Source organism: Cetorhinus maximus, chromosome 38 (genome assembly GCF_964194155.1).
Source record: "Cetorhinus maximus chromosome 38, sCetMax3.hap1.1, whole genome shotgun sequence".
NCBI classification, from domain to species: Eukaryota; Metazoa; Chordata; class Chondrichthyes; order Lamniformes; family Cetorhinidae; genus Cetorhinus; species Cetorhinus maximus.
Window position 1 is genome coordinate 4,379,228 of NC_135916.1, and position 23,126 is coordinate 4,402,353.

The 23,126-nt window shown below is 47.4% G+C and overlaps 1 protein-coding gene across 1 annotated transcript in view; it reads right to left on the reverse strand.

Annotated features, from left to right (window-relative positions):
* The window catches only part of LOC144672522 (Fc receptor-like protein 5), a 374,607-nt gene that overhangs the window by 64,348 nt on the left and 287,133 nt on the right, over positions 1-23,126 (reverse strand). Inside the window, exons 6-7 of the mRNA XM_078534366.1 lie at positions 20,362-20,655; positions 17,825-18,118 (exon numbers count right to left, since the gene is read on the reverse strand). Coding sequence (XP_078390492.1) covers positions 17,825-18,118; positions 20,362-20,655 — 588 coding nt within the window. The remainder of the gene's footprint in view (positions 1-17,824; positions 18,119-20,361; positions 20,656-23,126) is intronic.

Sequence of the window (23,126 nt, forward strand, 5' to 3'; positions counted from 1 at the left end):
GTGGGAGGGCCTGAAGTGAAACTTGTTCACGTGAGGCTGTTTCCCCGAATAACGCTGCTGTTTTAGACACTGCGATGAATTGAGGCTTTTATGAAATGTACGGGAACGATTTTGAATATAGTTTATTGAGGTCCTGACTGTGCTTTTCTCTCTCTCTCTCTCTCTCTCTTTGCCTCTCCATATTCTGGCATGTGAGAAACAGAGAGAGAGGGAGAGAGAGAGCGATTTGGGAAAGTGGATATATTGAGGGAAATATGGTGGCGGGGGTGCGGTGGTTCAGAAAGGGGGGAGACAGGTTTTGGGGTTTCTCCAGTGAGGCCATGATGGGGATGTTTGTGGGATCCTGCTGTGCATTGCAATTGTAAACATTGATGTATTGAATTTCCAAGGTTTCTGTAGTCCTGGAATTGAATTTCTAAACGCTGCGCTGTGTAAAGGCTTGTATTTTTTATATTGTTTATTGATTGTTATGTTTACAGTGTTGAAGGTCAGATGATCAATTTGAATGGGAGCAGAGTGAGGGGGAGGGAGGTTGAATTGCACTCACTCATTTCTCTGAAGCCTTCCAAAGTTTTGTAAAACAATCAGAACCCCACCCCCTCCCAAGTTTTAAAGAGGGAGATTAGCCTTTTCAGGGTCTGGGGGAAGGATACCTGGCTCACACCACCTTGCTCATGGGATCATGCTATGCCTATCTGGCCTGCAGCCTGTCCTGCACTGCAGCCGTGGCTACACTCCCTGAATTCAGTTTACTGATGGGCTGAGTGAGGATTGCTCCCATTTCCACCCCCACCCGCCACAGCCCCCATTTCTCTCAGTAAATCATTGATCAATATAAAACATGGCCACAGTGAATTATTATTTAAAAAGGGAAGGCAGGAACTTTTCAGAGCCCAATTAAAAAGGCCAGAACTTGGACCCGGGTCTAATTTACCAAGAACACAGGGCCTGTGTCTGAGAGCAAGTGCTGTAAGGGTTAAATGTAAAGGCCCAGCAGCCAATTTAATTCACTTCACTGATCTCTGATTGTAAAATTCTCAGCCTCTTGTCTCTCCATCTTTCTCCCTCAATAAGAGAGATGGGTGAAGAGAGAGAGAGAGAAAGTTGGGAGTGGGTGAGGGGGTACAGAGGGGCAGAGCTAATAAAACAGAGGTGGGGGTGGGGGTGAATAGACACAGGATCTGGGGGTCTCCGATATGTAGACTCTGCCCAGCTCCCAGTCACATCCTTCTAGAAAGGCCGAATTGCAAAAATTAATCCAGGGACAGTGAAGCAAGTGTCTAACTAATAGTGAGTGTATTTTAAAAATTAATTCATTCACTGGAAAGCACTCAGTTTTTGTGAGGTTCCGAAGGGGGCTCTTCACTCAGTCTCTCTCCACCATGCTCCCTCCCTCTCTCTCTGAGGGGTCTAGACAAGATGGATCTGGCGAGCGTGTGTGAGAACTCAGATCCTGGGCTCACACTTTGAAAATAACGGTTCGCTCATTTAAGACAGAGATGAGGAGATTTTTAATAATCTCAAAGGGCCATGAGTATTTGGAACTCTCTTCCTCAAAAGGCAGTGGAGGCAGAGACTTTGAATATTTTTAAGGAAGAGGTGGATAGATGTTTGATTAACAACGGAGTGAAAGGTTATGGGGGGTGTGCGGGGGGGCGAGAACGTAGAGTTGAGGTTACAATCAGATCAGCCGTGATATTATTAAATGGTGGAGCAGAATCGAGGGCCAGAGTGGCCTATCCCTGCTCGTAATTCGCATCCACAATTAACTTGGGGATGGTGGGGTTTAAGAGCAATAGTAGGCCATTCCGCACTGAAACCTGCTCCGCCATTTCATAACGACATCGCTCATCTGATTGTGGTCTCAAATCTTCTATCTACCTGCAACCCATCCCCAAACCCCTCGACTCTATTGCCTATGAACAGCACAAACTCTCTAAGTCACCCTTGAAAATATGCAACGTCCACTGCTCTCTGAGGAAGAGGCTGCCACAGACTAACGACCCTCTGAGAGAAAAAAAATAGAGTCGGTTCACAAACGGTGACTCAATGGCAGAAACATCTGGAAGGGTTAATTACTCCACCTCCCCCCACCCCCCCCCGCCCCCCTGCATAAACTAAGGCGCCACAGAGTAACAAACAGGTGCAGTTAGAAATCACTGGTAGAGCACATGCTTCGGCATCCCGTGATTCGATCCCCAGCATCTCCACGTTATATGCTGCAAATCTGAAATGTTTATTATAGACATTAAACAGAAACCCGTACAGAGTGGCTTTGACGGTTTAAATGAGCCGACATTCCTGTGCGTCTTTTAAAAGAGACAGGCTTCAGCCAAATGCTTCCTTCATTTGACCTTTGATGGTCTCATCCCCAATAAACACATCTCTCTCTCTCTCTCTGTCCCTGTCAGCCTGGCCCTTCCCTCATCTCCGCTTCTTCAATTCCTCAGTGCACAGAGCTGAAAGGCCCTGGCGGAAAAAGGGTTGGTCAGAACTGGCTGGACCCCTTGAGGACAAACCATCTGGTCCTGCTCCGGGCTGCTCACAATTCTGGGGTCACCCTGAAATGGAAAGGTAGTGCTTAAAGCTGACATCCTTATTTTTTGCATTTCGGCGGGGGTGCGGGGGTGTGGGGAGGTGGGGGGTGGTTGGCCGTGGAGTAGGATGTGGTTAAGCCCCAGACTCCGAGGGGGGGAAGGGGGGAGGGGAAAGTGTAGGCCCCCAGGCCTTGGTGAGGTAGAGGCTGTGCGAGCCCCACGACCTTGTGGTGGGAGGGAGGAGGCTGGGCATGAGCCCCAGGTAAAGGAGAGGGAAATCAGATCAGGTTCTATGGGACGAATGATCTTCTCCTGCTCCTGTAACCATGTCCCGCTGTGTTTTATTTTATTACCAAACAGTATTGAAGCCGCCGCATCACTGTTGAAGCCCATTCGCCTGTTCTATGTCCACTCTGCCTGGTTATTGATATGTGGTGGAATGTGCTGTGGTCCAAATCAGTGCGGACCCTCCCTCCCAGCTCCATGTCGTGTCAGTTAAGAAATATTGTTTTTAACAACAAGGTCTATATCGTTAATATAAATTCTGGTCTGAGAGCTGATCCGGATGGAATCCCATTTCTATCTTCCCGTGACTGGAGTAAAACCAGAACCAGCTCAATCCTCATATTTAATGTATTTATTGAGAAACTGAAAGCGCGAGATTGTTTTACAACCAGGCTGGGATAACATTAAAAAGGCACCAAAGCATCTTAAATAACTATGACATTAAAATAAAGAACCCGTCCCGAGAAGTAAACATCAATAACAACCCACTCTGGAATGGAAATGGATTTTGGAGTTTAGTTTCTGGGCGATAGGAATTTCCTCGCTTTAGCGTAAAGAGGGAAATCTGGCGGAGGCAGGGAGCAATCAGACAGTTGTAAAAGGACAGGTCATTGGTAGCAGCGGAAAGAAAACAATCCCATTCGTTAGGCATCGCCTGGTCCATCTTCCCGCATCTTCCTTCTGGCACCCGGCTCAGGCGGGGCTTCCCGCCCAGGGACAGAGATTCAAATCTCTCTCCTTTTATGGAAAGTTCCTGTTACTTTGTTGTTTGGTTTGGGGGGTTGGGGGGGGCGGGGGGGTGGGTGGGGGGGGGTGGATGTAGCAGGAAAGGAGGAGCAATGATTTCCGTTCATCTCCCATTATAAGTTCCCCACACTCTGGGGTATCGAGTCTTTGATGTGCGGGGTTAATAAGCGGCTTCATTACATCATAAACTCCGCTTCTACTAACCTAGCGCTTGGTGGGTGCTGTAAACCTTCGCTAAATTGGGCATCAAACCTTCCCCTATCCCCATTCTCCTGATTAGTTGAGATTTCACATTCTCCAACTGGGGGCGGGAGGATGGGGGGCGGGTGGTGGGGTGGGTGTGGTGGTCGCGGCAGTGGTTGGGCAAGTTATGCAATTTGCGCCTGAGCGGTGCGGGATCAGCGGCGCAGTCCAAATTCTCTCAAGGACGCTGGGAATGCAACAGGGGTCGACGTTAAGCGTCAGGTGCACATATACACAGTAAGATCCCATCTGGATTGAATGTGTTAAGTTCTGGTCACCGCGCCTCAGGATGGAGACACTGATCTTGAAGCGGGTGCACCACAGTTGACCCCTCGCCCAGGGTGTTAAATGATGAGAATAGGCTCGATTCCTGTTCCCGTGAGGGTCGAATATTGATGCGTCGTCAGATTGAGATGGTTGCAGTGTTAAACCAATTTCATAAATTGGAGACAGATAAACCATTTGCTCTAATCGGAGACGCCAGACAGCAGAATATATAAATGTGAAAAGAGAGCTAGGTAGTTGAGGAATAATACCAGGAAGTGCCAATTAGAAATTGGGAACTCCTTTCTTGTTATGCAGGGGCCGCCAAAGATGATGCAGGAAAGACAGCTAAATGAATAGCGACAGAACAGCCATGATATAATTCGCCAACAGCAAGCTAGAGGGGCTGAACGGCCTCCTCTTATTTCCTATGTTCCAAGATGTTAGTTCATTTGGCACATGATTGAAACTCAACGTCAGAAGAGAGGCAGCACTTCGCCATTAGCTTGCAGACCTCAGGAATGCTATCTGTAAACAAAGAGTTTCCTTGCATAATAGTGAAATGGGAGACATGGTCATGGTCATTGGGCTGATCCGTGCTGGGCTTCTCGCTGTGGGCCCGGGTGTCCTGGAATTTTTCTACCGCTTCACCGCTGCGTAAAGGGTGAAGTCCTCACTCTGGGCATGGCTGGTGTCTCTCTGACGCTGACACTGAAAGGAATGTTGCAATTGGTCAGAAATTCAAGCAATTGTCTTAATATCTGATAAAATTTCACGAAATTCTACCAGCAGATGAAGGGTAGCAGAAAGAGGCAAAAACTCAACAGCGGGGCTGATCCTGCGAACAGTTGCTAAAGGGGAGCAAGTCACAATGTTAAAGGGCATTGACTGTCTGCTCGCGGTTACTTTTCCCAGTGAAGCTATTGGCACAGAGGGAAGCTGTTTCTTGTACTAACAAGAAGGCACTCGCCAGCAAAGGCAGGGAAACAGGAGATTCCAAAAACGGGAGGAATTTTCGACCTGAACGAAGGCGATAAGTGATCATCCGCTCATGTTCCATTGACTTCAATGGGAAGGGAATCTTGGGGGATGTACATTGGCCGAATCCCGATCACCAGAAGAATATACCAACATAAGGAACAGGATCAGGAGTAGGCCATTCGGCCCCTCGTCCTTGCCCCGCCATTCGAAACGGCCATGGCTGATCTGATTGTGCCCTTAAGTCCATCTTCTTGCCGCCCGCCCCCCACCCTCGCCTCATAACCCTCGACTACCTTGCCAGCCAAAATTCAATCTAACTCAGCCTTCAATATATTGAATGTCAAAGCCTCCAATGCTCTCTGGGGGAGATAATTCCACAGACCAACGACCCTCTGAGGGAAGCACTTGCTTCTAATCTCCGTTTTCAATGGGATACATTCTTCTTTAATCTCTGCACCCGCCTCCAGCCCTAGATTCCGACAGGAGGGGAGGAATCCTCTGAGTAACTTATCGTATCACACTCCCTGCAACTCCTAGTATCTTCCAGGTTTCAATCAGATCACCTCTCTTTCGCCTGAACGCAAATGTGTAAATGCGAACCTTTCCTCATCAGATAACTCCCTCACCCCAGGGATCAGCCTAGTGAATCTTCTCTGAACTCCTTCCAATGCAAGTATGTCCCTCTTTAAGTATGGAGACCAGAGATGTACGCGCGTGCTCTCACCAATGCCCTGTACAGCTACCATCTTACCCAGCGATAATTTGTCCAGCGTTCATCAACAAAGCATTTAAAATAGAGGGCAACTCAGCATTCAGACTTGGATACAATAACGCCTGGTGTCAGTCATTGGCATTTCACGCTTGTTCTTGGCTAGGTAATAGAAATATGACTCTTTTTCGATAATATTGTTTCTTGTATTCCTCACACAAACCACAAGTGAAACAGTAACTGCTGTACAGTGCCTTTATCCTGTTCTATGGGGGTTATTTAAGATGTACAGCTGCAATAACATCATCTGAACTTTCAATTCACTTCATGTCCTGCAGAGGGAGCAACTCTTCACATCAGTTTCAAAGATTCGGGTCCTATTGAGGATCGGCTGTTCAATCCACTGAGACAAACATTGATCCGTTAGATTCCCTTCCCCGCATGCATTCGGGTGGCAATCTTATACACGTTAAAACCGTGACTGAAAGTGCATTTTAGGAATAAAAAATTGCTTCCGGACTAGAGGATTATGATATTAAAAAGCAGAAAAAGGAGGCAGCGGGTGAATGCAGGAATACATTGCTCACATCAGTCTCCGAGTCTGAATGAGCAAAATAAAAGAGAGCATCCGAGGATATTCACATCGCCCCCTCACTCTCACACACTCCACCCAACCCACCAACTCACCCCCTCACCCGCAAGGGACCCCCATCACCCGCACACACCCTTCTCCCGCACAGCCCCTCACCCGCACAGCCCCTCACCCGCCAACTCACCCCAACCCACAAGGCCCTCCCATCAGCCGCAGAGCCCCACCCCCCGCACACCCCGATCACCCGCACAGCCCCTCACCCGCACAGCCCCCTCCCCCGCACAGCCCCATCCCCCGCACAGCCCCATCCCCCGCACAGCCCCACCCCCCGCACAGCCCCATCCCCCGCACAGCCCCATCCCCCGCACAGCCCCATCCCCCGCATTGCCCCATCCCCCGCACTGCCCCATCCCCCGCACTGCCCCATCCCCCGCACTGCCCCATCCCCCGCACAGCCCCATCCCCCGCACAGCCCCATCCCCCGCACAGCCCCTCACCCGCACAGCCCCATCCCCCGCACAGCCCCATCCCCGGCACAGCCCCATCCCCCGCATTGCCCCATTCCCCGCACTGCCCCATCCCCCGCACTGCCCCATCCCCCGCACTGCCCCATCCCCCGCACAGCCCCATCCCCCGCACAGCCCCATCCCCCGCACAGCCCCTCACCCGCACAGCCCCATCCCCCGCACAACCCCTCACCCGCACAGCCCCTCACCCGCACAGCCCCTCACCCGCACAGCCCCGTCCGCCGCACAGCCCCTCACCCGCACAGCCCTTCACCCGCACAGCCCCTCACCCGCACAGCCCATCCCACGCACAGCCCCATCCCCCGCAGAGCCCCTCAACCGCAGAGCACCTCAACCGCAGAGCCCCTCAACCGCAGAGCCCCTCACCCGCACGCCCCCTCACCCGCATTGCCCCCTCACCCGCACAGACCCATCCCCCGCACACCCCCTAAACCACACACCCCCTCACCCGCACAGCCCCTCACCCGCACAGCTCCTCACCCGCACAGGCCATCACCCGCACAGCCCCTCACCGGCACAGCCCCTCACCCTCACAACCCCTCACCCGCACAGCCCCTCACCCGCACAGCCCCTCACCCGCACAGCCCCATCCCCTGCACAGCCCCATCCCCCGCACATGCCCCTCAGCGACACAGCCCCAATTGCAACTTACATCTCTCTTCGGATTTGTTTGTAGGTTAAGAACAGCGTCTAAATAAAACAACAGCATATTGATGAGTAAGTGCTGACAACATTCGCCAATTTCAGTGAAGTGTTGGATGTACATGATATGCCAATTTTCACGATGATGCTTCATTAAGTTACCCTTACTGCCAAGACATAGGGGCAACTAATCTTCAACCAGCGCAAATAGTACATTGACTGCTAGTGAGGGAGCGAATACGCTCCCAAAATTCGTGTTTCATTCCCATTTTCTTCTACAATCCAGGAAATGGATTGGGCAGGGCTTTCACCGGGATTGGGGAGCAGATTTACAATTTGTGGCTCGTTGTGTTTAACAACATCACAAGTGCCACATTGGTGTGAAAAGGGGTCATAATGTCACAGTACGGGGTAGAACATTTAGGGCTGAGATGAGGAGAATCCTCTTCACTCAGGGTGAGGTGGAACTGTGGAATTCTCTACTACTGTGGCTGTGGAGGCCAACTCACAGAATCTATTTAAGAGGGAACTAGGTTTATAGACTATAGGCCTCAAGCGGAATGGGGAGAGTGCGGGACTATGGTGTAATGGTGGGAGTGTTGAGATAAAGGATCGGGCTTGGTCAGATGGTGGAGCAGGCTAGAAGGGTCGAATGGCCTATTCGTGCTCCGATTTTCTAAGTTTCTATGCTTCAATTTGGCCAGTCAGTATAACCAAAACTCATCACTCCTACTTCACCCAGCCTCCTTTTTAAAGCTTTAAAAATTATTCAGACCGGCCACTCCCAGGGGTGGCGTGTTCCACAATCCCAGCATTTCTGGGTAAAAATTCCGAGTTTAAGACCCACTCCCGGGCTTCAGGGCAAGAAAACAAAGCGGACATTCCAGAGCAGTACTGAGGGGGCACAGATGGATAGGACTGCAAAGCAATGCTCCATCTGCTGGCTTGGCAGATGAAAATGATCCCGGGAAGGTGTTTCGCAGAAGAGTCGGGGAATTATTCCTTGGTATCCTAGGCAATGTTTACCAAACAATCAACACGACCAAAGCAAAATATCTGATCATTTTCATATTGCTGTTTGTGGGAGTTTGATTTGCGCATAATGGCGCCCGGTTCTGACACAGTAGAAAACATCAAACATCAGTATGTTGATTGCTGTAGTAATTGTATCTTTGAGGAATGTGTTGACTGTGGCTTTAAGACTCATTGTGTTGAATAGCATCGCGTGACTGTGTGAACGAAACAACTTGAAGCGCAGGAAACCTTAGAGTGGGAGTTTTTCTCCTAGTTGTGGAGCTTGATGAAAGCTTGTAACTGCTGCTGCAGCCGGTAAATAAAGTTCGATGATTCTAATGAGAACCCTCTCGGGACAATCATGTCCTTAACACTAGCAAAACGCTTTGAAGGCGTCCATTGCTTGTGTAAATTGTTATATAAATACAGCCTTCTTTTTTCTTTCAAATTAGATCTTCAGAATACACTATTGATTTACTTAAGGGGTGCCACATTAATGACCTCTGGTTTGCTCTCTCCCCAGCCAGAAACATTCCTTTATGTTTCAAAGAACTCTATTCGAAAATTCCTCAGTCTCCCCTTTTCAAATGGAGATAGACCCAGCAATATTACATTCCTGCTGAACGTTAGACCTTCTTCGATCATCCTTGTAAATATGTTAAACCCACTCAAGCATCTCTGTACATTTGTTTTATCCTACGCTGAGCAGCATTGTACCCAGTACCAATTGCTGGAATCAAGTTTTGACACTTCACCTTTTTTGCTTTTGAACTCTACCCCTTTAGAAATGACCTGCTTGGAGTGTGAAAGGAGAGATAACTTTCATCGCTTCATTTAGCAATTTGTATAACTGCAATCCCTGATCCATTTGCTACCCTAACAATTTTAAGGTTTCATTTTCAAAGTTTTCTACAACCTCCTTACAATTTCCTGCTGGTTGTTATTCATAAAGTGCTGTCAAATCGCTGAACACAAAGGATAATTCTGGCTGTGGTAATTTCAAACAGAACTCACATGTAAGGTTTTCATTGATTTCGTCTCCAGAGGGCGCCGCGTTCCTTCAAACAACAAATGGTCAGTTAGTCACTTGATCTGATATGAGCCGTGTCATTAAGTACTTGAGGAAGATATTGACATTACTGCAGGCGTGATTCCCGTGTTAAGTGTAAAAGCATTCCTGTTTGGATGGCCAGGAGCGTGTTTCCATTAAACTGTTTCAAGCCCAGAATTATTACAGAGAATTAAGGCAGAGTTTTTGAAGGGAATGAAACCTGTACTTGGCTGAAAGAGAGGCTGCGTTCGCACCGCGAGAGAGGCCGCGCAGGGAGCGGCCTCAAAAGGCGTGGGGAGCAGAGACTTTGAATGTTTTTAAGGCAGAGATTGATAGACACCGGATTAACAAGGGGGTCCGGGGTGGTTGGGAATGTGGGGTTGAGGTCACAATCGGATCATCCATTATCGTATTGAATGGCGCAGCAGGCTCGAGGGGCAGAATGGCCGACCCTTGCTCCTCATTCGTATCCCTAATTACCCTGGGGGGGTTAATAGCAAAAGCAGGCCATTCGGCCCTGGAAACTGCTCCGCCATTCCATAAGAACATGGTTGGCCTATATGTGCACTGAACTCCATTTTCCTGTCTACCCCATCGCCCCCTCTCCCGCCTCCACATACCCCTCTTAATCATTGCCTTTGAACAACACCCTCTCTCTAACCCAGCCTTGAGCTTATTCAACGTCCACTGCTCTCTGGCCAAGGTGATTCCACAGACTCACGGCCCCCTGAGATGAAAAATGGAGTTAGTTCACAAGCATTGACTAAATGGCAGAAGTATCTCGAAAGGTCAACTCATTAGTCCGCCCCTGTATAAACGTCAACAGTCCAGTGGATCAAAGAGGTGCAGGGGGTCATGTAGCTTAGTGGTAGGTGGTGTTTTCCGCACGCATAATGTCCCGGTTTGGATCCCCGGAATCACCATGTTGTGCTCTGCATGTTTTAAATGAGTGTGAGATATAAATAATGCACACGGGGTGCGAAAGAGAGAGAGGGCGAGAGAAATCGAATGTGTATGAGAGAGTGAGAGAGAGAGAGAGAAAGAGTGCGCTTGTGAGTGCGCCTGTCTTTCCTTATCTCTGCGCGCCTTCTGGTATGATTGCGTGAGTGTGTGCACGTGTCACTTTATGCGTGTAGCTGTTTGTTAGTCTGTATTTACACATACTCTCCATTGTAGTGAGAATGTAAGCTACAGACCACATATTTCAAATTAAAAAGACGCAATGCTTATATAGAATACAAATTGGCTGAACATTGGGTTCTGATCATTATGTTGGTCACATGTCATTTAAATGCACCACTTAAAGATCTCACCTGGTTTCGCTATTGCTTTTCTTCTTCCCTGTGAAGGAAACATAATGTTAAGAAGCCGAGGACGGAATAGGAGCTTCAGAAACAAATCCAAGAGCAGTGAAAGTCGTTGTGCTCCCCATTGCCAATCGAAATATGAATGGTGACATAGTGGTTGGTTGGCTGGGCTCCAAATTAAGAATACTAGGCTAAGGGTCGGGAATTGTGAGTTAATATCGCAGCCCTGGAACTTGGTGTTCAGTTTATGAAATACAATTGCAATAAAAAGCAAGTTAGAATTAGTCATGTTGACCATGAACCTCCCTTAAATGAAGCATCTTGTACAACAATGCTCTTTCAAGAAATCACCCTGTTGTCCTGCTTAGCCGAGATGCAACTGCAGAGCCCACAGCGATGCTCTGGGTAGTTAAATACCGCCTGAGAGTCAGTGAGGACAATGAGTGGTAGTCTAAAAATGTTGGTTTTGCGAATGCTGCCCAAACCCCACGAAGAAATAACAAAAAATCATGATTCTATGAAAACAAATATTTGTCAAGTGTGAAACACGCATGTTTGCGTCGGGCCTCCTGACTTTTCGATACTGAGAGATGAGCACCACGACAGTGCTCTGAGGAACTGGAGTCAGCGAATGTTAATCTGGAGCATGCATTCGCTCAAAGTGTATCAATGCCTGTTAATCCGAATCAGCGTGTGGTTCCAGCTGAGGTGTCCAAGGATGGGACAGCTAGTGGATATTATAAAGAGGAATCGTTACCACATATTTCTCAAGAGTGTTGGTAATGATGTGGAACATGCCACAGGACGGAAAGGCATTACCAGCGCTCAATTATCATTCTATCAACATCCTGGGGGTTAACGTTGACTAGAAACTGAGCTGGATCAGCCAAATAAATACTCTGCCTAGAAGAGCAGGTCAGAGGCTGGGAATCCTGCTGCGAATAACTCACCACCTTACTCCCCAAAGCCTATCCTGCATCTACAGCGTAGGAGTGTGATGGGATATTCTCGACTTGCCTGGATGAGTGCACCTCCAACAACACTCAAAAAAGTTCTATACCATTCAGCACAAAGCAGCTCGCTTGATTGGGTCCATCCACAAACATTCACTCCCTCCACCATTGACGAACATTTGCAGCAATGTGCACCATCTACAAGATGCACTGCAGGAATTCACCAGGGCTACTTTGGCAGCATCTTCCAAACGCACGACTGCTGCCATCTAGAGGGACATGGACAGCAGACGTGGGAACACCACCACCTGGGAGTTCGCCTCAAGCCACTCACCATCCTGACTTGGAAATTTATTTCCCGTTCCTTCACTGTCGCTGGGGCAAAATCCTGGAAATCCCTCCCCAACAGCACTGTGGTGTACCTACACCACAAGAAGGCAGCTCACGACCATCTTCACAACAGCAATTGGGTGTGGGTACTAATTATTGCCCTAGAGAGCTTCGCCCACTTCGCCGAAAGGAGTAAAAAAGAAATCAGATTGTGGCAGAGGTGGCCATGCACCCAAGGGAGAGAAAGTCAATGGACTCACTGATATGATCAGGGTGGGAAAGGGAACGGCAGAGAGCAGTTCCAGGGGGAAGGTCTATACAGGACAGCAATCTAAGCAATTGCCTTCCCGCTAATGAATGGAGAGATCCAGGAAGGTATGAAATGCTAATAAGCCACTCTAACATTCAGGCCAGAATAGTCTGGTATATTGTTTGCACGGAAGCTTGTTTGGAAATCTTTGACCATGAAGGTTAGGGAGCAATGGGGACATATTGGAGGGAGAAGACCAACACCTTTATACACTTTATTGATGACGCAGACTTTCGATACGGAGGGCTGGGAAAAGACAGGCCATTTCCTCAAGGCAACCGTATTAATAAGCGCATCGACTGAGTGATTTGAAGGCCCGTGTGTTGGTTCTCAGGGAATTGAGGTGAGGAACTTGCGTGTGGAGACATTTCTTAATGGAAAGTGCACATTGATCAGTTAGTGAGACTCATGAAGTGGATGAAATTAACGGTAATGAGCGCCGAGGGGTGGTGGTGGGGGGGCAACGTGATGGTGGTGTGGAGGGGCGCGGGAGATTAAAAAAAATCACAATTAATTTAGGGAGAGTTACCCAAGGGGCGAATGGCTGGGGTTTAGGAAGCAGAGTGGTGTGAGGCCTCACATGGTGACATGGGTTTTTGCTGAATTTCAAAGGCAAGAGTCTTCTAGATAAGGAAGGCCGTTCAAAGAGGCTCCAACCATCCCCCACAAGGTGTGCACAGTGCTCCAATCTCATTGCTACATCCACATGTTTTGTCAGTGATTCCAAGACGTTCGAAACCAGGATAGCAGCTGGTGTTATTTCTTAGCCTGATGACTCTTGAATAATTTACATATATCTGACCCAGCGGCTGCAGACTGCCTCTATTTGTCTAACCCTAATTTACTGCCATGTTTCAGATCCCATACCATTTACTCTCTGAACAACCTGCATAAAATCATCACCCTGAGCTCTCCCTCCATTCTTTTTAACTTCAGAGTGTTCGGGTAGACATTTGAATATGTTGGATTTCCCAAAGCGATTCTGCTCATTCTGTCCCCAGCCAAGGAACAATTCTAACTGGGTGATGTGCCCTGGACGGCTGCCCAAACGCAGCGGTGTGGCTGAGGCCTGCATCATGAACCAGCAATCTGTTCAGCTCTTGTGAAATCAATGCCGCTGGTTATTGAACCAAGTGTCTGACAGGTGGTCGATGTGACCTTCCTGTCTTGCCATTCCGCCAAAGGTTAATTTCTACCCCGGCCTTTGCGATTGGCTAATTCATCCTTCATACTGGGAGCGTCCTAAATTTAATGCCGGAGGTTAGGGGTTGGGTGGTTTAGGGAATTGGATCATATTGGTAATCAAGAGTCGACAGTTACATATGTCAATTCATCTTTAATGACCGACTGCTATACATGGTCTGACCTACCTTTCCTCCAGAGGCAGACGCCCAACAGAGCAAGGAAGAAAGTCACACCCACAGCAACACCGATACCAACAGCCAGGGCAACATGTTTCTTTTCTGAATGAGAGAAAGGGACAGATCAGGACAGTTTTAATGAAAAGCTTCTACAACAAAGGGAATAAGCTGCAACTTAATGCAAGACAAAAAGTGGGACTAGAGTGCCTTAGAAAACAAAGACAGAGAGAGAAAGAGAGAGAGAGAGAAAGATGAAGTGACAGTCATAAAATTAACCGGCAGAGGAGGGGGCCTATTGGCCCATTGTGCCTGTGCCGAGAACATGAAGGACAGGGTCAATTATTCCCAATCTCCAACCCCATTCGAACTTTCCTCATCGCCCTGTAACATTATTCCAATAAGATTTTTAATTTCCATCTTGGAAACTGCAGAATCGTATTCCACGGTGTTGCGGATCACAAGAAAACTTGTTCCTTACTAAATAATCTTTTATCTGTGTTACCTGGTTAGAAACTCGCCCGCCAGTGTACGGAACTGCTCCCTGTTTATCTTATCAAGTTCCATCAGTATTTCGAACCGTCCTATTATATAACCAATTAAGATTGTTCCCACGTCAGATGGTGCAGCATTTCCCACGCTGCTGATCCATTTTGAGGTGTTTCTCCTTCGGCTTTTCATTGTTTGGATAACATTCCGCAGCCTTTGGTATTCGCAGCCCGTCTCCCTTCCATGTCTAAATTCTTTCGAGTTATCAACAGTCACAGATTGCAACTCTTTCGAGTACAATCACAGTTCTTGGTTTCCGGGAGTGGGACATGAACCCACAACCCTCTGATTCAAAGGCGAGGGTGCTATGAACTGAGCCACAGCTGACACCTCCCATGCCTAAATGGTGCACTCGCGAACACTGTTTCAAAAATAGCCAATCAGCAATGGGGCTGCAGGACGGCGCGTGGGAGGGGGGAGTGTGGGGGTGGGGGGGGGGGCGGGGAGTGGGGGGAGGGGGGGAAGGAGTGGTCACGCGGGGCCGTGGCAATAACCCCGCTGGAATGACGCAGAAGAAGGCTCATTTGCAATTGTTCGACTTATTACTAGCGTCATTGCATCCTCAAGTCGTCCACTGAATACTAACTGCAAACCTACTACCTGTCAATTATTCTATTAATCCAGGCTAATGGGAACAAGTGTAATTTTCCTTGAGTCAGTGCAGCACATGGGAGATGAGAACATGCTGCGCTCATTTCCAATCCAGTTTGAATTGTTAAGTTTGTTAGTTATTGTAGTGAGGAAAGGGCACAAATTGAAAAAAAAAACAGCAACACCTTGTATTACGGTCGGATGGATACATTAACTGTGAATCCCACTGACCTGTTACAGTGATGTGTACAGGATCACTCAGACCCGAGGATAGATTTCTTCCGTTAATCAGTGCTTCATACCGACAGGTGTAACTTCCTATCTCAGAGTGATCGACATCCCTGATGGTGAAGGTGACAGAATTGACCCCTGAAGCAGCAGGCTTGACACCATAGTGATTCGCATCCCCTTGTCTGTGCAGGTAAAATGCGATGGCAGGATTGTCCCCGGGGCTTGTACAGTTAAATGTGACAGCTCCACCCAGATCAACAGCGCTAGGATCCACTGATATGTATGGTTCTGGAGGATCTGGAATTGGAATCGAAGAGGTAGTAACGATTGGATCCAAATTCAATACTGGCTTCTGTCAAAAAATGAATCTCACAAAATAAAACTGATTGTAAAATTTCATGAAGAGTTGATTAGCCCTCATATCAAAATATAAAATGCTGCCATGACTCAGGCAGCATCTGTGGATAGAGAAACAGGGCGAAACTTTCCAACCGTATGAGTTCTTCAAAGTTAAAGAGAATTAGGAATGCGATGGATTATCTAGGGAAAGGGGTGGAACAGCTGGTGCAAAATAGAGGGACATGGGAAGGTGAAAGCTGTCATGGACACAAAACAAAAGGAAAAGTAGTGGTAGTGTTAAAGACTAAAATTGTGCTAATAATCTCTTAAAGGCAAGGTAAGAAAGTGCTAATTGGGAACTTTTCAGACTTTTGGGCTCAACACTGAGTTCAACAAACTCAGACCATGAACTCCTTCCTCCATTTTCACGTATTTCCCATGCCCTCTGCTCCACAGGGCGATATGTAACCTGTTTTGCTTTCAGTGTGCTGACACTTGTTCTGCCATTAAAATATTTTGCTCTCTTATCTTTCTGACAATATTACCAACTTCTTTAGTCTTCAACGCTACCATTAACACGCCATTTTACGTGTATCGATAGCATATTTGTCAATCTCTCCTGAGCTCCCACTTATCCGTGCCCTTCTACTTTACTCCAAATTCTACAAACCCTCTTGAACTCTGAAGAAGAGTCATACAGGTGCTTAATGTTTACTCTGTTTCTATCTGCACAGATGCTGCCATATCTGCTGAGCCCTCCAGCATTTTATGTTTTTATTTCAGATTTACAGCATCCGCCGGATTTTGCCGTTATTTTACTGGTTAGACCTCATTTGGAATTTTGTGTCCAGTTATGGGCGTCACAATGTGGGGAGGATAAACATGCCTTGTCAAAGAGGCAGGGGACATTGACCAGAATGTTTTCAGAGAGGTGGGACTTTGGCATGGAGAGAGAGCGGAGAAGCTGGGAATTTGAATCGTCGTTCACGGAGATTAATTGAAATTTTCAGAAAGCTTTATAAAATCATCTCGGGGTTGATAAAATAAATTCGGAACAATGGTTTTTAGTTGTAGAATATTTAGTAACCAGATAACATATATTTCGGGTGATTGTAAAATAATCGGAAGGGATATGAGGAAATGTGTGTTAGTGCAGCAGTTTGTTAGAACTTGGAGTGTTCTCTCTGGAAGTGAGATGAAAGCAGATTCAACAGGAACTTTCAAAGGGAACTGGATTAATGGTGACACGTGCAGTAATGGGTCAGTGTGGGAAGACATGAGATGAACAAAAAGTCTCTCTCTGAGGTTGTTAAACAATGTGAAACACGTTTCATTCACTTACCAAGAGTGACTGAATAGGCTTGCATTATGGAACTCATGTACTAGAATACATAAATCTACCTCCGACAGCGCAGCACCCACTCAGTACTGGCACCGGGGGAGTGTAGGCCTGGATTATGAAGTTCAAATCCTAGAGTATATACATCTTCCTCCGGCAGTGCAGCACTCCCTCAGCACTGACACCAGATGGAGTGCCGCCTGGATTATGGAGCTCAGGCACAGAATATACACATCTACCTCCGACAGTGCAGCATTCCTCAGCACTGGCAGCGGGGGAGTGTCGGCCTGGATTGTGGAGCTCAGTACCTGTAATGTATGCATCTACTCCGAGAGCGCACCGCTCCTCCAGTCCTAGCTTCTGGGGGGAGTGTCGGACTACATTTGTGGAGCTCACGAGCTGCAGTGAATGTTGATCCCATTGCCTTATAAATCATGCGACGGTGCCATCAAAGTAGATATGTTTTTTTTTCTTTCTGTTGAGATAGTCCAACCACATCGAATTATCAATGTATGGAAATACAGCCAATACATGGGCATGAAGGTACCATTCAGACACCGAGGTGTGGAAGGTATCTTTAACGTAATAACGGGCCTTATCCAATCCCAATTAAGACACTGAAATATCCTGCCAATGGACACCAGTTTCCCCCAATGACAGAGCACTTCAGCTGCTGACTGTCCCCTAAGACCACACTCCTGCCTTCCCCTCCTGCCCACTCCAGCCCCTGCGATCACATTCAACGTACAGCGGGTGAATTCAAACCCCATCGGCTTCAACTGTGGGATGAGATCGCAGGTCATTTACACTCTCTCCCCGATTATTTGAGACGAGTCATATTGTTAAAGTGAATGAAATAATGATTATTTGAGAATACCCACGCCATAAATAGAAATGTTGAAATCTTTTTTCCCCTGTCACTCACCAGCTATGATCACCGTTACAGCCTGGCTCTTTTTGGAATCGAACTGCCTGCTCTGGACGGTAACTCTGTATTGACATTGGTATTGTCCACTGTGGCTTAGACTTGTATTCGGGAATGTTAAAGTGTTGGTATTTGTGATGATTGGACTAGAGGGCAGCTGTTGATGCCCTTTATAAAAATGAAACCTTTTCTCGCGATTATCTCCAGTCACGGTGCAGGTCATGGTGATCGTCTCTCCTACTGCATACACCCCTGTGGTTTCATCAAGCGATATCACTGGCATTTTTTGCGGATCTGTGGTAAAATGAATTGAAGAAACAATTAGAAATGGATCAGAGGTTTCGCATGTACAGCAATAGGTTCTTAACACATTAATTGATCTGTATCGAGACAACATGTTTCCAAGTGCGTGACAATGCACCAATGTAGAGATCAGGATTTGATCACGAAGGAAGGAGGTTAAGCAAACACATTTCTAAACGCCAAGCAGCGACTCGGGACCTCCCTAACTGCTCTAGAGCTGATAAAGCCCGGCTGAAGTGTATTCGTTATGGTAATCGAAGATTCTTACTGGCAGACTTTGGCTGAGCAAGATCCCATGAACAGAAATCAATCATGGACGGGACAATCAACGTGATTTTTCCTCCAGTGATGTTGTTTTATGGATGTGTGTTTGGCCCATGGATACTGAAGCCAGGTTCCTACTGAGGTCACTGGCAATAATTCCGCTGTCTGTGTGAACTCAACATGAAATTGCGGAGAGGAACATTAACAATAGCAGAGTTCGGACAGTCCCTCAGTACTGGCACCCGGGGAGTGTTGGCCTCGATTACGGAGCTCAAGACTAAGAGCATACACACCTGCCTCCGACAGTGCAGCGCTCCCTCGGCACTGGCACCCGGGGCAGGAGGTGGTGGTGTGGGCAAGTGGGGGGGGGGGGGGGGGGGGGGTGGTGGGGATGCGGGGCGGGTATAGTGTCGGCCTGGATTATGGAGCTCAACTCCTAGAGTATATAGATCTACCGCCGACAGTGTAGCACTCCCTCAGTACTGACACAGTGCATAAGAGACATCCTGTATTATGGAATTAAATCTGGAGTTGTGGTTTATCACATAGCCTTCTGATTTAGCGTAGCGTGCTGCATTCCCTGTAAGGACATGAGGGAAGTTGACGATTGCTGGCAGTTTCCGCATCATCATGGAAGATGAAAGGCAAACGATGAACGAATTGGACGGTACATCATGCCGCACTCCATGTGGGTTTTGGGATGGGGAGTCTCTCTTGTTTGACCGCCTCAGTGGTCGGCGTTGGCCAGTCGGTCCCACTGTGATATCAGAAAGAGCATCACCCCATACCGTGGTAGACCATGACGTCACTCAACAATGGACAGCCCCTCCCCTAGTGACAGAATCCTTCAGCTGCTGACTGTCCCCACACACCCTCCTCCTGCTTTCCTCCCCTTCTCATCGCAACACTTGCACTGTTAGTTCATGCCCAGCGGCTTAATTCAGGGCCAGTTTGATCAAGAGATATAACTGAGGTTTTCAGCGGTACTGTGGTAAAATGAATTTAAGGAACAATTAGAAATGGATCAGTGTCATTCTTTGAGCAGCAGTCGGTTGGAAACACATTAATTGATCAGTGTCGAGACAACGTGTTTACAAGTGTTTGAGAATTCACAAATGTAGAGATCAGAATTTGATGATGAAGGATGGAAGGTAAGTAAACACTAATTTAAACGCCAATCACGGACTCGGGCCTTCCCTAACAGCTCTGCAGCTGATAAGTACGATGGAACTGTATTTATTATGGTAATCGATGATTCGCACCCGTAGATTGAGAAGAACAAGATCCTATTAATTGAAACCATCTAATGACGGGACTATCAACGTCATTCTTCCTTCAGTGATCTGGTTGTAAGGATGTGTGTTTGGCCCAAACTGGAGTGGGAGTTGATCACACAGCCTTCTGACTTAGTGTAGCGTGCTACAGCCTTGGTAAAGACATGAATGAAGATCGTCCATGACAAAGGCACTTAGTGCCAGTACCAATGTGGAGAATGAAAGACAAACGCTGAAAGGCTTGTTCGGTACGTGATCCCCCACCGCATGTGGGTTTTGGAATGGGGATTTTCTCTTGTTTGATCCCTTCAGTGGTCGGCGTTGGACACTCGGTCCCAGTATGACGTCAGATAGAGCAGAACCAAATAACGAGGTAGAGTGTGACCTCACTGACCAATGGACAGCCCCTCTCCCAGTGACAGAATCCTTCAGTTGCTGACTCTCCCCTCACACCCTCCTCTTGCTTTCCCCCCTTCCCATTTCAACACTTGTAGTGGTAGTTGATGCCCAGCGGGTGAATTCAGGGCCCATTCTTTCAGGAAAAGTGTCAGGGCTAGAACAATGAAGTCCCTGGTTTTCGCATAATGCCCTCTACCCAAACACTGGCCGTTTAATTTTGAGGAAAGAATCTGAATTTGTGAATATGCCAATCCCGGTGAATGGACACATCAACAATCTTTGTTCCCTTTCACTCACCTGTGGTCGTCAAGGTCATAGCCTCGCTCTTTGGGGATGTTAAATGCCGACCTCTGATGGAAATTGCGTATTCACATTGGTATAGGCCTTCGCTACTTTCAACAGCATCCGGGAATGTTCCCATATTGCCCTTTGTTTCAATTTCCCAGGGGTTCTGCAGTGCAGCATCTTTGTAAAAAGAGAACGTTTTCGCCCGATCATCTCCAGTCACAGCGCAGGTCATGGTGACCGTCTCTCCTATTACATACACCCCTGTCCATTGATTAAGATTTATCCATGGCTTTCTTAGCCGATCTGTGGTAAATTAAATGTGCAGAACAATTTTAAATGGGCCAGAGAATCTTATGTAGCGTCAATGTTGGTAACAGCAACATTAGTTGATCTGTGTCGAAAGACAATGTACACATTCGCATCTAAGATTCCACAAAGGGAGAGGTGGGGGCTTGATTCCAAAATTATGAAGAAAAAAATCACTTCAAGGCGTCTTTCAGAAACTCATAACGCCACCTACTGCTATGGAAGTGTCGTCACTGCTGTAATGTGCAAACCTTAGCAGGAAATATTGTACCCAGCAAGTTGTAACAAACACCAATGAGGGAGTGAGAGAATATTGGATTTATGAATAGTAATGACATTGAGTGATATGGGAAGAGCGCGAGAAAGTGGCGTTCAAGTAGATTATCTGCAAGGATGTAACTGAATGAAGGAACAGGCTCGACTGGCCGAATGACCCACGGCTTCTCCTATGTTCCGACCTTCCTGTGCCAGAACAATGTTTATTTTTGTTGCAGGGATGTCGGTTCAAAGTTAAATATTTGGCTGCAGGATTTTGAGGTGAATTACCCACTGTCATTCCGTCGAGGTTTTAGCCCTTGGATATTTTATGTCCAATTGATATGCTGGAGGTGAGCGTCTTTTTTAACGTTTTATCAGAAAGATGGAACAAAATCCTTGGAACTCTATTCCGATACACCAGATGTACATAGGCTTAAGAAGCCTGCTGGTAGTCACTTTCTCAGAGGCAATTAGGGATGGGCACAGGGGGGAGTGACGGCCTAGATTATAGAGCTCAGTGTTGCAGGAGTTGGGTTCAATGGGTGTCCTTCAGACACAGATGGGAATGTGAGCAAACTAAGTTAGAGCAGTTAGTGGTGATGGGCCAGCCGAAATGGAAGTCCTTGTGGGGAATTATGAGCCATGAGGCCTCATGATTGGAGAAGTCAGCGTTCAGCTGGGAGATGATGTGATTTCTGCAATGGTGGGCGCACTCAGCGCCGCTGTGACGTCAGAAAATGCCTCACGCCATCCTGAGATAAACTGTGACGTCACAGGACATTACTGACTCCCTCCCTACAGTGTCAGAACCCTTCTGCTGCTGACTGTCACTCTCACCCAAACTAGGCTTTGAAGGACCCAGCCAAGAGTTCAGTTAGAATTAGAAAGCTTCCCGTGTCCAGAGACACCGGAGGTAGATCTGCTTACATCTGTTTTCCTTAGCTTGCTTTTCGTGGAATCTGTGGCTGGCCTGAAGCCAGAGGAGCGGCAATATACATCATACCTGACCAGGAGCCTCTCATTCACTCCCCGCTGTAGGGGGATGTTGGAAGGACTTGCAAGCTCACAACCGACCTGTTTGGAGTGGGATGCAGAACCGGAGTTTCAGGTTCAGAGGTAGTGACACTATCCGCCGGGCGAACAGACCAGCGTTCCGTATCCTCCTCTCCGAATATTCAAGGTATGATTTTGATATAATCAGTAAAAGATAGATATGTGGAAGTAGCAGCGGAGAACAGATATATTAACACGATTTTTGGCATCACTCACCTGCTATCGTCACGGTCACAGCCTCGCTCATTGGGGAAACAATTAAGCGACTGTTGATGGATGTTCTATATCGGCACCTGTACTGCCCTCCTCGGTATATAGCCCCAAAGGGAACTGTATCAAAACTGTCCTGTGTGGCAGTTTTAGAATCGTGCAGAAGTTCAATACCCCGGTAAAACTCGAAGACTTTATCGTGCTTATCTTCAGTCACAGTGCAGGTGATTGTCACCATCTCTCCGAATAAATACACCCCAGTCGGTTGGTTAAATGTGATCACAGGTTTTATGGACGGAGCTGTGGTGGAAGAAATGAAGAGAGCCATTAGAAATGGGCCATGTGAACCTCATGTACAGCAGCGCATTGGTAACTCAATGGGATTTGATATGGGCTAAGGAAAGGTTTTCCATCCGGGAACCAGATTCCACACTTGGAGAGTTCGGGATTTGATTTGAACAAATGGAAGACAACACATTAAATTCCAAATCGCCGCTCAGGAATCCAGGACGTCCCAAAGAGCTCTACAGGCAAATAACTGATATTGAAATGCCGTGACAGCTGTAATGCAGGAAGAAATGCGGAAAAGTCAATCAGAGCAGGACCCCGCAAACAAGAATGAGTGGCTGATTGCAAAAGGTGTTTAAAGTGTCATTGGCTGGGGAGTTAATATAACAACACCAGTGCAGCACTCCCTCAGTGCTGGCACTGGGGGAGGGGGTGTGTGCGCGGCGGTGCCGTCCTGGATTATGGAAATCAATGAGATTTACAAATCAATGACACAGTTGAATTTATTTGTGGGATTTCAGTAATTTCAATAACATATCTAAGGAATCCTAAGGCTATATAAGTGAAGAGTTACAATTTCTGTATTGTAGCAAAAGAATAAAATAATTCAGTTTGGGTTCTTTTCAAACTTTGAGATGTTGAATCTGACATTATACCCT